The sequence below is a fragment of the Juglans regia genome, chromosome 10 (genome assembly GCF_001411555.2).
Source record: "Juglans regia cultivar Chandler chromosome 10, Walnut 2.0, whole genome shotgun sequence".
NCBI lineage: Eukaryota > Viridiplantae > Streptophyta > Magnoliopsida > Fagales > Juglandaceae > Juglans > Juglans regia.
Genome location: NC_049910.1, coordinates 813,926 through 830,368, shown reverse-complemented (window position 1 = coordinate 830,368; position 16,443 = coordinate 813,926). Strand labels below are relative to the sequence as shown.

The 16,443-nt window shown below is 35.2% G+C and overlaps 4 protein-coding genes across 8 annotated transcripts; all 4 read left to right on the top strand.

The window, feature by feature from the left end:
* Window positions 1-329: 329 nt before the first annotated feature.
* Window positions 330-1,480, top strand: LOC108998824 (ethylene-responsive transcription factor ERF021-like). Of its 2 annotated transcripts, none has more exons than XM_018975530.1 (2): window positions 330-996; window positions 1,130-1,480. In XM_018975530.1, exon 1 carries the CDS (start codon window positions 457-459, stop codon window positions 994-996), a length of 540 nt encoding a protein of 179 aa, XP_018831075.1. In that variant the 5' UTR covers window positions 330-456; the 3' UTR covers window positions 1,130-1,480. The 2 variants fall into 2 exon arrangements, with proteins under 2 accessions (XP_018831075.1, XP_018831074.1); XM_018975529.1 differs by having other exon boundaries at window positions 1,124-1,480.
* A 3,776-nt stretch (window positions 1,481-5,256) lies between these two features.
* LOC108998816 (protein DETOXIFICATION 2-like) lies at window positions 5,257-7,793 on the top strand. Of its 4 annotated transcripts, none has more exons than XM_018975521.2 (7): window positions 5,258-5,609; window positions 5,977-6,521; window positions 6,629-6,715; window positions 6,796-6,852; window positions 6,956-7,194; window positions 7,265-7,470; window positions 7,584-7,793. In XM_018975521.2, exons 1-7 carry the CDS (start codon window positions 5,433-5,435, stop codon window positions 7,623-7,625), a joined length of 1,353 nt encoding a protein of 450 aa, XP_018831066.1. In that variant the 5' UTR covers window positions 5,258-5,432; the 3' UTR covers window positions 7,626-7,793. The 4 variants fall into 4 exon arrangements, with proteins under 4 accessions (XP_035550746.1, XP_018831066.1, XP_018831065.1 ...); XM_018975520.2 differs by having other exon boundaries at window positions 5,258-5,630; window positions 6,962-7,194; XM_018975519.2 differs by having other exon boundaries at window positions 5,259-5,630.
* Window positions 7,794-9,982: 2,189 nt separating this feature from the next.
* On the top strand, window positions 9,983-10,613 carry LOC108998823 (ethylene-responsive transcription factor ERF022-like). Its single transcript, XM_018975528.2, has one exon. It carries the CDS (start codon window positions 10,004-10,006, stop codon window positions 10,538-10,540), a length of 537 nt encoding a protein of 178 aa, XP_018831073.1. The 5' UTR covers window positions 9,983-10,003; the 3' UTR covers window positions 10,541-10,613.
* Window positions 10,614-13,911: 3,298 nt separating this feature from the next.
* Window positions 13,912-16,355, top strand: LOC108998904 (cytochrome c-like). Its single transcript, XM_018975664.2, has 3 exons — window positions 13,912-14,282; window positions 15,490-15,623; window positions 15,996-16,355. The coding sequence occupies exons 1-3, from the start codon at window positions 14,171-14,173 to the stop codon at window positions 16,089-16,091; spliced, it is 342 nt and encodes a 113-aa protein (XP_018831209.1). The 5' UTR covers window positions 13,912-14,170; the 3' UTR covers window positions 16,092-16,355.
* The last annotated feature ends 88 nt before the right edge of the window (window positions 16,356-16,443 follow it).

Below are 16,443 nucleotides of genomic sequence, written 5' to 3'. Positions count from 1 at the left end.
TAAGTGGGTCCAATTTCAAGCCACATGATGTAGTAGTGAAACCGCGTTCTAAATAGGGGAATTAGAACGAGCAATATTCAAAATCGAATGCACTGATCATCGGTGTGATATGACTGGCCCCTCCAAGAAACTTCTATATCGACCTTCAGAATTTACTCCTCTTTTTTCAAAAAAATATTTTGTATTGGTTCCAGCAAACCTGAATATATATATATATATATATATATATATATATAAATATTGTAATCAAACATGCACATATGCACATCTTTTTTATCTGTTGTGAAGCTATGCGGAAGGACACTTCAACCTATGTTAACTCTCCGCGTTTCGAGTTGATCATGACATTTGTATAATATCCACATCTATAAATACGAATAACTGGATCGCACACTCAGTACTGGTGTATTTGCTTGAAACACCAACAGATAGAATATTGCTGCAAAAACTTGGTGCATGGAAAAATCAAACAGCATCAGCAGCAGCACAGGTGCTGCCTCTTCTAGCTACAGAGGAGTGCGCAAGAGAAAATGGGGGAAATGGGTGTCTGAAATTCGTGAGCCAGGCACGAAAACCAGAATTTGGTTGGGGAGCTTTGAGACACCCGAAATGGCTGCTGCTGCTTATGATACAGCTGCGTTTTACTTCAGAGGACGTGATGCACGGCTCAACTTTCCTGAACTGGCCAATAAACTTCCACGCCCAGTAAGCTCAGATGCTGAAGACATTCGCATGGCCGCTCACGAGGCTGCCTTATGGATTAAAGACCGTGCGGGGACGGCTGAGGTTGGAGGGTCTAGCTCAAACTTGGCACCGCTCACGGTGAGGCTCTCGCCTAGCCAAATTGAGGCCATTAACGAGTTCCCGTTGGACTCGCCGAAGATGTGGATGCAAATGGCAGCGGAAGAATCCATGGCGTTCTCCACTGGTGATTATGACATTGATGAGGAGAATGAATGGGAAGACTTCCAGAATGATTCTCTTTGGGACCCTTAGGTAACATCAATTGCCAACATATATATAGTTTATATTTATTGTACTTACATATGTATTTTTGGTTTATTTCAAACCTCAATAAGTAGGAGGCCGGAAATTTCAATCTGACTTACCCAAAATTGCTCAGTGACAGAAGTTTGGGAAGAAAAAAAGAAGAGATGTTGATCAGCAGCTTGCTTATTACATATACATGAAGCATGACTACCATTCAAATTTGGCAAATCGAGAGGACTTTCTAGCTACGACATCAGATCATTTCTTGAAGATTTATAAGGATTCAGTAGTAGTAGTACTGTTTAATGGAATAGTACGTAGGAGCAGAAGATTTCTCAGTATATATATATATACCATTGCGCAAGTATATTCCTAAAGAGAGATTTTTTCTGGCGGGTCCCATTTGACATCAGATCAGGGGATCGGTTGGTTAATTTTTTTTGATAGATTCCTAAGAGTTTTTAGTGGACGAAATTTATGTGTAGTGAGATCAGGCCCACATACAATCTCACACATTTGAATAATATTTGATGTATAAATATTTCAATATTAATTACTCGATGGAGTATAAATATATATATATATATATGTTGGTAGTCACTATATATATATATATATTATTCGACTTAATTATAAATGGATCATTAATTAATATAATAATTCTAATATATCTTTTTATTAAAATAAATAAGGACGACGGAGTTCTACATGATACGAGATAGATTTTTCTTTTTCGAATGACATGCAATATTAAAAGCTAATTAAATCTAATTTTATTCGAATAATTAATTAATTTGCGGGATTGTAATTTTGATCTGATTGGGTGCGGTGAACGTCCTTGGTTAAACATACATGGATCCTCGGGTCTAATCTTTCAAATGCATCTGCTGCAGAGAGGATGGTCTCTCTTAAACACGTAGATTATCAAACCAGCGAAACGTGCCCGTCCATGTAAAACCACACAAGTATAATGTAAGTCCCCCATAAGTTTGGTTGAAAGTCGAATCATGTGTAGGAATCATCGGCCTTTATGACATGGACACCAAGATCATCACCGTCCCCTGATTAATTTGCAATGAACGGTAAGATCCATTAAGCCTGTACCTAAGTCGTTAAAGATTACGATACTCATCACTCGTTTACGCGGCTTCAAGAAACTGGATACTCTAGCTAGCATCAGAATCATTATGGGTCATAATCTGCCCTGCAACAACAACAATATTAAAGTACCAAGTGATCAAAGAAAACATTATTATAAGTACGTACGTTTGTAAGACCCAATGAACTCATGTTTTCTGTGTACAGTAGTACTTTTCTCTGCTGCTTGATGGGTGAAAACTGCATAGGGTTCTTCTTGCATGCCATTTTATAGGGCAACATTCATCTGCGGATCTGGTTTTTTGTGCATTGGCATGCATATACCTTTTGCTAGCTCAACGTACCTCCATATATATACTGTAAATCAGAAGGAGAAAATAAGTTAATACTCATTAGATATATATGGCACCATATATATCTAATGAGTATTAGCTTATTGTATAATGAATTTTCAATATTAATTCTGCGAATATAAGGATCAGGAGAAAATTACTGAGCTGATTCTGGCAGATATGTTGCTAGCTCAGATTCCATTCATAGGCTACAATTTAAAAAAAAAAAAAAATCCAAGCAATTCTAACACAGAAATACACTTTCTAGTACGCTACATCTGGCCGAAACAGGAATATACAACAGAGTAAACCAAAAAGATATCAGAAAAACTCCCATAGTTTTTGTAGGTGTTTTAGTTTCGGAATTTATGTAACTGATCTGAAATCTCTTCTTAAAAAAAAAAAAATCAGAGAAACTCTTATCAATGCATGGCCCATGCAGTAGTAGTACTAGTAATGTCCGCGCAAATCATGTACATTATAATTATATGAGAAATTATTTGTATTACTCCTAATAGATGAGTCCCATGTAAGCACTTTATAAAAGAGTAGATCTCACCATAAAAAGGTGTTAAAAAAATATTTTTCTTTTTTAGCGGGACTCATATTTTTATAAAAAGCATGCAACACAAGACTTGTCTATTGGAGAATTATACTTAAAAATTACTATATATAAATATATATATATATATATATATTATATTATAATAAATGGCTATTTAATTGTGAATAGTAAGTACTTTTGTTTTTTTCGTTAACTTTTTTTTTTTTTTTCGTAAAGTCCGTTAAGTCATGTTTTACAAAAAATCCTTTAAAACTCTTGATCATTTGACATATAGCTCCCTTGTAGAATTTAATAAAGGGTCATGTTTTACCAAAAGATCCTTAAGACCCTTGACCATTTGACGTGTAGCTAGCTCTCTTGTAAAATTTAATGAAATATCATGTTTTACCAAAAGGCCCTTAATAGCCCTGCGGCGCACATGAATTAACGTCTATTTTTCATATGATCCTTTAATTTATTCTACAGTGTACTCATTTTTTTTTTTTTGTTTCAATTTTTTTTAAATAAAAAAATTAAAATGACTTTACTCTTTAGAACATAAATGTTTTAGAGCATTCTCATTGTAAAATTCAACTTTAAGTATATTTAACTAATAAAATACTTAAAACACTCAATATATAATATTAATTATTAATTTAATTAGAATATAATTATTATTAATATTAATATTGAATATTATTAATTTGATTAGAATAAGCTACTGACTTTTTTATTTTATTTTTATTTAATTCATTATGTCAAGTGCACTCTGGGACTGTTTCCTAGTATGTACATATGTGTATATATATATATATATATATATATATATATATATATATATATTTATACGCGCGCGAGAGCAAGAAAAAATGGATTAGTTGTTGGGGGTTTCCCTAGCTAGTCAAGTGGAAGGAAGCGTAATTTGTAAATTATAATCAAATTGGTTAATGAGTACTAGTTTTGATAATAGTCGTTTTTTGGGTTTTACCGGGGACAAGGTTTGATTTAGGGTCAATTTCATAGGTAGCATTGTAGCAATTATTCACATATATGACATGCATCATGTATTATTGTATATGCGAGCGTGTTAGTAATTCTCTCTAGATCTCTCTCTTCGGTCGATACAGGCTAATTACAAAAATATGTAGTTTGATATAACAAATTAATTGTTTGAATATTATAATTTCATGATTTTCTTGAGTTGATCAGTGATGTTTTAATCTATAATTATATATTGTAACCTCGTTTTGCAGATCGTTATCCTAGACCTAAAGAGAATTGCTATTGTGTTGCTTTAGGGTGAGTTTGGATGTTGAAGTGAGTTGAGTTGAGTTGAGTTGAGATGATAAAATATTGTTAGAATATTATTTTTTAATATTATTATTATTTTGGGATTTGAAAAAATTGAATTGTTTATTATATTTTGTGTTGGGATTTAAAAAAATTGTAATGATGAGTTGAAATGAATTGAGAGTAATTAATATTCCAAACGAAGCCTTAGTTTTACAGTTCGCTTTACTTAATGAATTGACATGACATGACTACTGCTTAGTGTCACGTAATTTATTAAAAATAAATAAATATACAAACATAAATGATTGCCCGATAAAACCAAAAAAAAAAAAACTTAAAATTAATAAGCGGTATAACTGGAACAGTAATCAGTATAGTAACATTTCTTAAACCTAAATTCTTATCGAAAGGGGGCTAATTGGAACACTAGCACGTCATGGCATGGTTCGAATATTTTACCAATCGGACAGATCTCGTTACAATATTTTTTAAAATACATTACAAAACGGCAGGCCTATCAAAAAGTTATATTACGCATGACCCGTTATACTACTTCAATTAACGTATATTCTAGTAATGTTATTTACAGTTTTAGAGTGTATAAATATTATATATTCAGTCATTTTAAAAAAATATAAAATTTATTATTAAAAAATAATTTTTTTTCATATCAATTTCATATTTATTTATTTTTTTAAAAATAATTACGTAACATTTACTTACTCACAACTATCAATTCTATTTATTTATATCTTTGTTGTGTCAAAGATGATTTCGGACAAAAATTGGGTCCAACATGTAATATATGCATCCCCCAAATATTTATTACTATTTTATGTCACTCTCGATCACTAATATATATGCTTCACCCAGTGATCAGATCACCAACCACTTGTTGATCTTGGGCCGCAACTTGTCGCGCTTGATCGTTCAGACAAGCCATACGTGCCTTCAGATGCATGCAACTTCAGCCTTCCTTTCTTTCTAATCGGTTCTGAATGCCGTTCATGTATATCTTCATGTTCCTGTTGAAGCAGCATCGATCAGCTGCTCGCTGCGCGCGATCAAAACTGACACCGTATGTACGTTTTAGGAAGAAATTTGAGATCTAGACGCTGTTTTTCTGTAGTAATCAGAAGGAACTCGATCGTAAATTTAGCCTTTTAGGTAGGAAAATGTGGGGGAAGTGGAGGGCGGTTGTGAAAGAGCTAAAGATAGTGAGCTACGTAGCAGCACCAATGGTTGTGGTCACGGTCTTGCAGTATCTGTTGCAGGTTGTCTCCGTTATTATGGTTGGACACCTTGATGACCTCTCGCTCTCCGGTGTCTCTATCGCCACCTCTTTTACCAATGTAACCGGCTTCAGTCTCCTTGTAAATTCTAATTCTATCCTTTTTTTTTTCCCTCTAGGTGGAGTACTTCATGCATCTTCTCTAGTACTTGATAGAAATGCATGGCACTGATTAGCCAACCACCACTAACAACAACACACACACACACATGTGGTATCCATATATAGTAGGCTGCAAACGAGTTCGCGATCGGCACAATTGAATATTGCGCCCTTCACAATAATAATAATAATAATAATAATAATAATAATGATAATTATCATTATTGTTGAGTTGTTGTTGTTATATAACCAGTTTGAGCATCTTAGATTTGAGATATGGAAATAATTCTAGCATTATATGACCGGATTTCATGACTGCTAAGCAGTTTGGGATGGCTGGTGCATTGGAGACTTTATGTGGGCAAGCTTATGGGGCAGAGCAATATCAAAAGCTTGGAATATATACTCACACGGCCATCATCTCTCTTGTTCTGATTTGTATCCCAATATCCCTGCTATGGCTGTTCACAGACAAGCTACTAATACTCGCAGGCCAAGATCATTCAATATCACTTGTAGCGCGCAAATACTCAGTATGGCTCATCCCTGGCCTGTTTTCGTACGGGATACTTCAATCAATAGTTCGCTACCTCCTGACTCAAAGCATGATCCTTCCAATGCTCTTTAGTTCGTTCGCAACGCTATGCTTCCATGTACCAATTTGTTGGGCTCTGGTTTTTAGAGTAAAATTGGGAAGTATTGGAGCTGCATTAGCCATTTGTTTATCATCCTGGTTCAATGTGCTATTGCTTGGGTTCTACATGAAGTACTCTTCCGCTTGTGAAAAAACTCGTGCCGAGTTGTCAAAGGATGTCTTTTTGGGCATGAGGGAGTTCTTTCGCTTTGCTATTCCTTCTGCCGGAATGGTTTGGTAATTTTCTGTCTTGTTCTAACTTCATTTAATCATCATTAGTTACTTCACTGTATTCAGCCTCTAATATATTAACATCGGTATCATGCCTATCATGATCAATATAGCCTAGAGTGGTGGTCATATGAGGTTCTTATTTTGCTTTCCGGGCTTTTGCCAAATCCGAAAATGGAGACTTCAGTGCTCTCAATATGGTATATTTCTTCTGCATTTACCTACCCTAGAATATTTTTCTGCAGAATGCTTCTAATTTCTCAGCGTACTATACATGCAGCTCTACAATTACTTGTTTGCACTACTACGTTCCATATGCATTTGGAGCCACAGCAAGGTTTGCTGATCTATATATATATAACCTAGTGTTTCTAAAGCTAGCATATTCCTCAATGCATGGTGAACAATTAATGTCTTGAAAATAATGAATCATTTTGTAGCACTAGGGTTTCAAATGAGTTGGGAGCTGGGAATCCACAGGCAGCTAAAGTGGCTGTGAAGGCCATAATGGTAATTGCAGTTGCAGAGATGGTGATTGTAAGCATGATGCTATTCTTCTGCCGCAATTTTTTGGGCTATGCTTTCAGCAAAGAGAAGGAAATTGTGGGTAATGTTGCAGATATGGGGCCTTTTATTAGTCTCTCCATCATTACGGATGGCTTACAAGTTGTTCTTTCAGGTAACTTCCTCACATTTCTCTAATGTAGTTGCTGTAAGTTATACATTTTTTACTGGGAAAAATGCAACAGGGGTTGCTAGAGGAAGTGGGTGGCAACATTTAGGAGCTTATGTGAATCTTGGTGCATATTATTTGGTTGGGACGCCGGTAGGTGCTGTGTTGACTTTCGCTCTACACTTCAGGGGGAAAGGCCTTTGGATCGGATTGTTGACAGGATCTTCTGTACAAGCAATTCTGCTAGCTCTAAGAACAAGTTTCACAAATTGGCAAAAACAGGTTTTTAAATAAAAAAAACTCTTCCTCTCTACATGGATATATATTGTACGTTGCTTTCCATCATTTCTAGGCTTGTTTGATCAGTAAATCTGAACTACTTTTGAATCTCACAGGCATCAAAAACAAGAGAGAGGCTATTTGATGGAGACTCATAGATCGTGCCATTGAATCGTGCGTTTTTTTTTTTAAAAATGTTCCCTCAACATTGCAAGCAAGAAACTAATCCTCTTAGATCAGTTGCAGGGCTGGCATGCATTTTGATTTCGTCCGTCCCTTGGACATGGCTTTCCATATCTGATAAAAGGACTTGTAAAAAATATATATACAAAACTCTCTGAAAATGAATTTAATCTCTATTAACCAAATTAAGGATTCAACTGAAAATAAACTTGGGTGGGAATTGGGAGTTTGGGGGTTTTGGAGGGGGGTACAAGAATATACTATCAACATATTATATATGAATAATTTGATAAAAATCCAAAAGAAAGGACGAAACGTTGTATTCTTTAGGCGAGAGTCAATTAAATGCATTGTCCTTAGAGAAATTATTAATATTTAAAGTACATGCTCATATTAACATTAATTACATATATTAAACTCAAATCGGACTCGAGAGAGAGCATATATAGGCATCATTCAACATTGACTATGGAGGTCTGAAACGGGCCCTTGGCCACGAACTTTTTGAGAAAGATATATAGATAGATGGAAAGATCGATCTGGGAGGTCGTGCGGGTACTCGACTCGACTCGACTCGACTCTCTAATTTGCAAGGGTCAACCCACTGGACCACTGGTGCCTGTAAAAAAGGGTATAGACTAAAGAGTACTTGTCTACATGACGGTGTTGGGCGGTGCCTGCCTCCTGCAGTGCGATCAAAATAGAAAGTTACGAATTTATCAAGGTTGTTGGTGAGAAAGGACGCTACCATTAATTGAATGATTAGCTTGATCCAGCTGTTTCGATTCGACCCTACCTTGACTGAAATAGTCAAGTGTTTGACCTTAATTATTAAGCTCGATCTATATATTTGTGTGTGTGGTGTCGTGTGTGAGTGAAATTTAGGATTTGTTTTGATTCAGAGGTCTCTTCAACTCGTCTCAATTTAGTTGATCTCATCATTATTTTTTTAAATTTATATATAAAATATAATAAATAATCTAATATTTTTAAATTTTTAAATAATATTCTAATAATATTTTATTCAACTCATCTTTAAATTCAACCAATTTTTATTATTAAATATACATACACGTATATAAACTTTAAGTCACGTTTTATGAAAGATATTATTATCACCGTCCGATTGCCTCACTTCAACCCAAGCAGATAAACAAATTATTTCAAGTGTGAATGTGTGGAAATCTTGGAAAATGAGAAAACATTTTCAAGTGCTTCCTACATTTCTTTGAATGGCCAACATTAGTTAGCTGCGCCTCGATGGATCAGGATCAGCTTCTTCTACGTACTGATCCCTCTCAACAGATCAATACAATGATTTTTGAATTAGTGATGAAACTTATAAGTTCGTATGATTCTTTTACTTAAGGCCAGTATAAACTACAAAACTCTATATATACAGAGATATCTAAAATCCCAATTCATCCTCTAGAACGTACGTGGCTTTCGAGTCGTTTTAAAAGAAAAAGGCGAAATTCAAGAAGAAAAAGGTCTCTTTCGAGTCATTTTGCTTTTGACCAATATTCCCCCTAATTAACACATATGGGGCGGCGATTTTGCTACAAATATTTTGGATCGGTTGAATGGGTCGCAATTTAATAAAAAAAAAACCGACAAACTTTTCCCTTTTTCCATGGAATTTCACGTTTTTATGACTAGATCAATGCATATATATTATATATATATAATATATATATATATATATATAAAGCCAATTAAACTCTCTTAGAATTAGCTCCTACTAAACCATGTTGAAATCTATCTAGCACAATATATAGTCATTACTCTATATCGATGAATCTTTGATTTTTCAAATATATATATATATATATATATATATATTTCTTGTGGATCGATATGTGCAGAAACATGCAGGCGGGCAAAGTAAAAAACTCCACCTCAAGTTCGATAGCTACCGGCTACATAGTCTAGGAAGAGATCGTGGAAATTCAAGAGTGGATGAGACCAGTGGGACCAATTCACTTCTCACCTATACACAAAACCGCGTTATGAAATAGGAAAACAATCTCAATCTCATCATCGACGTCATCGGTGGACATCAAAATAACTAGAATCAAATCAATACAATCTAACAGCATGGTGTGGTTTCATTCCACAATATTGCAAAACCCAAAGAAACGTGCGCAAGCTCCCATTGACAGCAGCTGCCCACTCACGTAACTACTTGGAAGCTCACTTCCATGACAATAAGTCCATGTCTTTTTACATTCACACAAATAATTTCACCGTTCAGTATCTCACTCTCTGTCTCTCTCTGTATATATATGCATATATTTGTTCATGATTGTGAATCGCACTCTTCTCTGTTAGAAAGACTCCAGCTCTAACAAAAATGGAAGAACCAAGTGAGCAAAATGTGGCTAGTCCAGCATACAGAGGTGTTAGAAAGCGAAAGTGGGGGAAATGGGTGTCTGAAATTCGTGCGCCGGGTAAGAAAACCCGAATATGGCTGGGAAGCTACGAGGCACCGGAAATGGCGGCCGCGGCCTATGATGTTGCTGCGCTGCACCTAAGAGGACGTGGCACGCCCCTCAACTTCCCGGAACTAGTTGATAGTTTGCCACGGCCGGCGAGCTCGAGTGCTGAGGACGTGCAATTGGCTGCTCAAAAGGCGGCATTGCGGCTACGGAGGCCTGTACAGATGACGGTAGAGGTGGGAAGCGCAGGTTCTAATGCCGTGCCGGCTAGGGTGGGGCTGTCGCCGAGCCAAATTCAGGCCATAAACGAGTCACCCTTGGATTCCCCGAAGATGTGGATGGAGTTGGCAGGGGCTCTTTTGTTGGAAGAGAATAATATGGTATTGTATGATAACGATCATGACTCATTTGAATGGCAAGGATTACAGTATGAGTCTATTTGGGACTCCTAGGACTAGGAGGAACACAACAAATAATCACGAGTAATTAGCAAAGATAGAAGCTGATTAATATTCGTGAAAAAACAGGTTCAACAAATTTAAAAAAAAAAAAAAAAAAAAATTGTACGTATAGTTGTAGTAACTTTTCACTAACTCTTTAATTAATTCAGTATGGATTATGTTAAAGATTTTATGTTATTTCCATATAGATTATTTATTCAATTATTGGAGGAGGCTGGTTCAAGTTAAAGCTCCTGATGGGTAAGTTTTTTAGATACGGAGAATCTTTGTGCTTGAGAGAGAGAGAGAGAGAGAGAGAGAGAGAGAGAGAATGAAGGGTATATTTTGCTCTGCTCAAGCATCAGAGTAGCTGGGGGATTTGTTTTTTTTTTTTTGGTTGCTCAGTAGGTAGTCCATGTCAATGATCTATATAGGGACTTTTTGTTTTGTCCCCATCTCAGTCCTGTACGTGTAATTTGTGGCAAATGCTGAAAAAGTTGTGCAATTTGCTTCACTTATGTTATGTAAAAGTTGTTTATTAATTGAACCAACCTTCAACATTAGTTCTTATAGACCATTTCCACTTCCCATTTGCATATGGCACAGTTCATCTGCAAGCTTCTCATCCATTAAGAAATAAGAATCATAAGCTAACATTTTTTAAGAAGTAACAACAACCCATACAATAGCCTTATTTTTGTTTCCATCCTTATTGAAAATGTTGGGTGCAGCAGAAAGTTGCAATCATGACCGCATCCTAATTTTATTAATAATTTTCATTTATGGCAAAGGAATACCATGGTTACAACTAAATATCCGGTGATTATAATAAATCATAAAATTCAAACCTAGGCATAAAAAACAACTATATAAATAATTAAGCACTATACAAGATAATAAAATAAGCATTAGAACAAAACAGAAAACAATATGCTACCTTAATAAAATAAAACTAACCAAACTAAACAAGTTATATAGGATCCCGAGTCAACTTTAACTACGGCAATGCGATTGAAATGGTAGCGGTTGAGATGATTGAAAGCCATATCGAGATTTGCAACGAGCTAGGATCATAAACCACATCATGCTAGACGATCATGGTTGTGGAGCGAAATAGATTCTTTAGAGTTTTTTATAGTACTCTTAACATCTTATAAAGTGGAGTCTATTTTATATGTTGATCTCTATTCCATCTTAAGTTTTAGAGTGTGGTCAAGAATTTTAGAGATTCGAATCTGTCGTGGAGTGTAATAAAGAGAAAGAATCATTAATGATGTGAAAATTCAAACCTCGCCCCCCCGGCTGCTTAATCACGGTTAACTCGATAGAAATAAGAATAAAATCAATCACCTACTCTCAGTTTGACGGAGATGCAGAGCTGGTATGGTCAGGACAGGTTTAGTTTTCGATTGTCAAGGCTCTCCATGCATTGCATGATACTAGAAGCATGTCATATGTGATTATATAGCACGTACAAGAGAATATGTGTAGCTTCTAGGCAGTTTCCTTCCTAGAAAGCAAAGCAGCTGCAGCTCACAGAATAAGGTGGATTCAGATTGAATTAGGGAAGGAATCGAGACTTTTGAGAAGCAAAACCCATAATCTTTAATTCTTTACACCAAAACTTCGATTTTACTTTCTTAATACAAATTATATTAATTTTGGACTTAGAATCGCCGCCCCAATCTAGCTTGGAGTTGGGCCTACAGCTACAGGGCATGCCTTTTAGGTGAATTTACAAGTCATTAATTGGTCTCGTCTCACCTAATCTACTTAAGCAAAGACTAAAATTCAAGCCGACAAACCCAAAAAACACAAGCTTGGACTTTTTCCACCAATCGTTATTCAAATTGTATGATGGAATTTGATGAATACTTTTGCATGGCGTAGCAAGAGCTGTCAACCAAACCTCTAACCAATAAAGTCACATTTTGTGGTTTAATGGATGCAAATTGCAAATTACAAGTAAACTCTATTCAGCATTATCTTATCCCACCCCAAAGATGGACTTTAATTTTTAATTGCACCAAGCAACCTTTTGGGCCAAAACTCTCAAATAGATGCCCAATGGCGATTTAGTTTGTGCCATTATCACTCAATCTCTCTTGCAGTTTAAAACCTAAAAAAGATTGAACAAGCCCCAAAGTCCAATCTCGCATGCATAAATGTAGTCTTTAAATAAGAAAAGATTATTTGTACGTGGAAGGAGCTATGTAATGACCATAAATTTGTAGATCATGATACATTGATACTGCTACTCACTGTTGATGATCATTATCCATTGTCAAACGGCCCTGATGACTTGGGGCTTGTCTAAGGCCCCATCTTGATAACCTTCCTATTACATACCTTCTCCACGTTGTACATAAATCCACCTTATGTTGTTCAAGACAGGTCAACTCTACAAGCTTTTCGAATTTCAGTATATGAAGAGATAAAATTAAAAAAAAAAAAGAACTGAAATTGCTGAAACTACGAGCAATACATAATAGTAGAGGTGACAATATGTAACATGAATACGGTACAAAATTAACGGATTTAGATTTGATGTTAATGGATCAGGGTCAAAACAAGTTGATCCATTAACACACGATTTATAAACGGGTCAATAACGAATCAACATGCTTAACACGAAATCAATCCGTTTAGAATTTATTTTGAAATTAAAATTTTATTATTGTTAAGTTATAATATTGATATTTCTCAGTATGCTTATGTTTTTTATTATTGAGATTGTAGTTTTAGACATATACACATATTTATTATTGTATAGGTTGTAATATTGGTTTTATTATATGTTAAAATCTTAAAAAATAATTATATATTTTTTAAGGTACTTTAATTATTAATAAATATAGACTTTAACTTTATATAAAATTATATTAATTAGGTCAAATGAGTTATGTGTTTTAATTTAATCCATTTATATAAAACAAGCAGGTTTAAATGAGTTGTATCGTGTTAACAAATTTCTAATTAATTATTAAATTGGTTAGAATTAGTGACACGACACGATTCGTTATCTAAATGAATTGAATTAAGATTTAAAAGTTTGATACGTTTAACTTAATAGATTAAATTTAAATTAATCTATATAGTTAAATCTTTGTAACTTGACACGATACGATTTAGATCCCTTACATGGTTGGGATAAACTGAAACATGACAGTGGTGCTTAATAAACGTTTTAAAGTGCTTGAATTTGTGCATTTAAATGTTAAATTGAATTAAATTGAGTTGAGATGATAAAATATTATTAAAATATTATTTATTATTATTATTATTATTATTTTAAAATTTTTAAAAATAAATTATTTATTATATTTTATATTAAAATTTTAAAAAATTATAATAATAAATTAGAATGAATATACTTTCCAAACGATAACCTGGAAGTCAGCCTTTTATTATTCAAAGGAGGGGACAGAACTAGGGGCCTTTGGCTGTGGCTGTGGCACGCCAACGCCCCTTATTTTTCTCGAATATTCTTACGCATAGTAGCCGCCTAGAAACTTCGGCGTCTCACCTTGAACACACGCTTTGAGCCAAACACCTCCCTCCCTCCCTCCCTATTCTCTCTTCAACTTTCTACGCCTTGGAAAGAAAATTGAGTACAAAGGCTGAAAGCTAATCGGTTGAGATATGGCGTCGTTCGATCAAGCTCCGCCAGGCGATCCTAAGGTAGGGGAGAAGATCTTCAGGACCAAGTGCGCTCAGTGCCACACCGTCGAGAAAGGCGCTGGCCACAAGCAAGGTAACTCTTTCATCTGTGTGTGTGCGCGCGGCCGCGTGTTTATTTTATATATTCTGTGACTTTATTAAGATATATGAACCGCGTTTGATTTGGTTGGGATGTGTTTGGATCTGATGGATTCGGTCACTATTACCTTCTATTAGCTTTTTATCGCATACAATCTTCTATTTCTTCCAACGGTGGTTGTGTCCCGTTCGATCCGTTGTTTCTTAGGGTTAGTTTCAATATCCTGTATTTTGTTTCGAGGATTTAGGCGAAAGAATGTGCTCAGATCCGACTGATTCTTAAGGTCTAATATGCTTGAGGGAAAGAAATGTGAAAATGAGAAGTCTTAGTTCTGAACTTAAAAGAAACTAAAAAAGAATTTATTCTTAAATATGCTGAATTAGGCTTACAAAAAAATTTGAAATATGCTGAATTAGGTTTAGTGGATTCTAGAATATAAATATTGTTTCTCGTTTATTCATCTATGATCTGATGAAAGGATTCTACATTTAGAATTCCGTTCCCGTTTATTTTTTCCCCTGGAATATGATTTATCGTATATGAGACGCCTTGGAAGTTGAAATCAATGTGTTTCTGGTTTTACAAAACCATGTTTTTTAGGACGTAAGAGATTTTGGCATCCAGTTACGTTTTACTGACGCCCATCACAGCTCTCCTCTGTTTTTATGCATTTGTGCGTGTGTGTGTAGGTTATAGATTCCTTTTCCATATTTACTGTCATGTGGCATAGGCTTCGTGTCCTTTTGATGATTTTTCACACATTCAAAACGTGTATATATATATGTTTTTTTTACCTTTTCCATTTTGTTTGTGTAATTGAAGAAGGTACCTTAAATTTTACTTCAATTTTGGTTGATAGGGATTTAAAGTCTGAAGCAATAAACTGCCCTTTCACTTTTGGGTCCGTTGATAGGTCATAGTCTTATAATTGCAAGATCTATTCGCTCATTTACATGATGTTGTGTTTCTGTTGAAATGGATTCTTTGTTTCACTAAAGATTTACTGTTTAAAGTATACTGCCCTCTCAATTTTTGTCATTTTGTTATGATCGTGAGATCTCTTGCTGATGGACTTTGCAGTTTCTTTACCAAATTGGGATATAATGCTTCAGTGTGTTTCTGCCAGTTTTTCAAGTTCAGATTTTATGCACTTTTTTTTTTTATTCCTAAGATTTGGTGTCATCGCTTCTTGAATTTCCAGGGCCCAATCTGAATGGCCTGTTTGGACGGCAGTCTGGTACAACTGCTGGGTACTCTTACTCTACTGCCAACAAGAACATGGCCGTGATTTGGGAGGAAAAGACGTTATATGATTACTTGCTGAACCCCAAGAAGGTATGAATCATGAAATAAAAGTTACTACCATCATGGACCAAAATGTGATGATCTAATGTGCATATGATGTTATTGGTCACTTTGAAAAGCTAATGAAATCAGTCAATTGGATACGTTTTTGTTGGATTCTTGAAATCATGAAAAACAATGTGGGATCGGGGTAGTATGAAGTTTTCCATGTAGCATTGTCTATATTTGCAGTCTTAACGAAAAACAATTGTTCCATATGGTTATATACAAGCACACACAGAGAATGATGTTTTGTATTTCATTCAAATGTTATAAAGTTTCGGGTGGTCATTGGTTTGGACAATTTGCAAGATAGTATTTTTTAGGTTTCACTACTGATTGTTGGGGCTGTTTCTTGTGCAGTACATTCCTGGGACTAAGATGGTATTCCCCGGACTGAAGAAGCCACAGGAACGTGCAGACCTCATTTCATATTTGAAGGCATCAACTGCATCCTAAATACTTCCCCGACTTTAGTTGGACAGTTCCATTTTGCAGTTGTTGGAGATTGTTTCACACAGTGCGGATGAAGTAATATTTTTTTACCAATAAATTAGACCAACTAGGTCTGCAATGATCTTTTGTTAATTGACCATTGCATCTCAAGAGGTTGCCGTAATTTTGCAAATGCAACAGCAATTCAATTAGCTGTTCGTGACAATATCATGAATATTTGGATGGAGAAGCATTTTGCTAAATGATAATTTTGATTGGTTTCTTGAGGATGATGTCTCCACATGTTTCACTATAGGTTTGGCTAACTACTGAGAAGAATGAACATCGTGGGGTGGAGTATGTCTCCGTCGTAGGG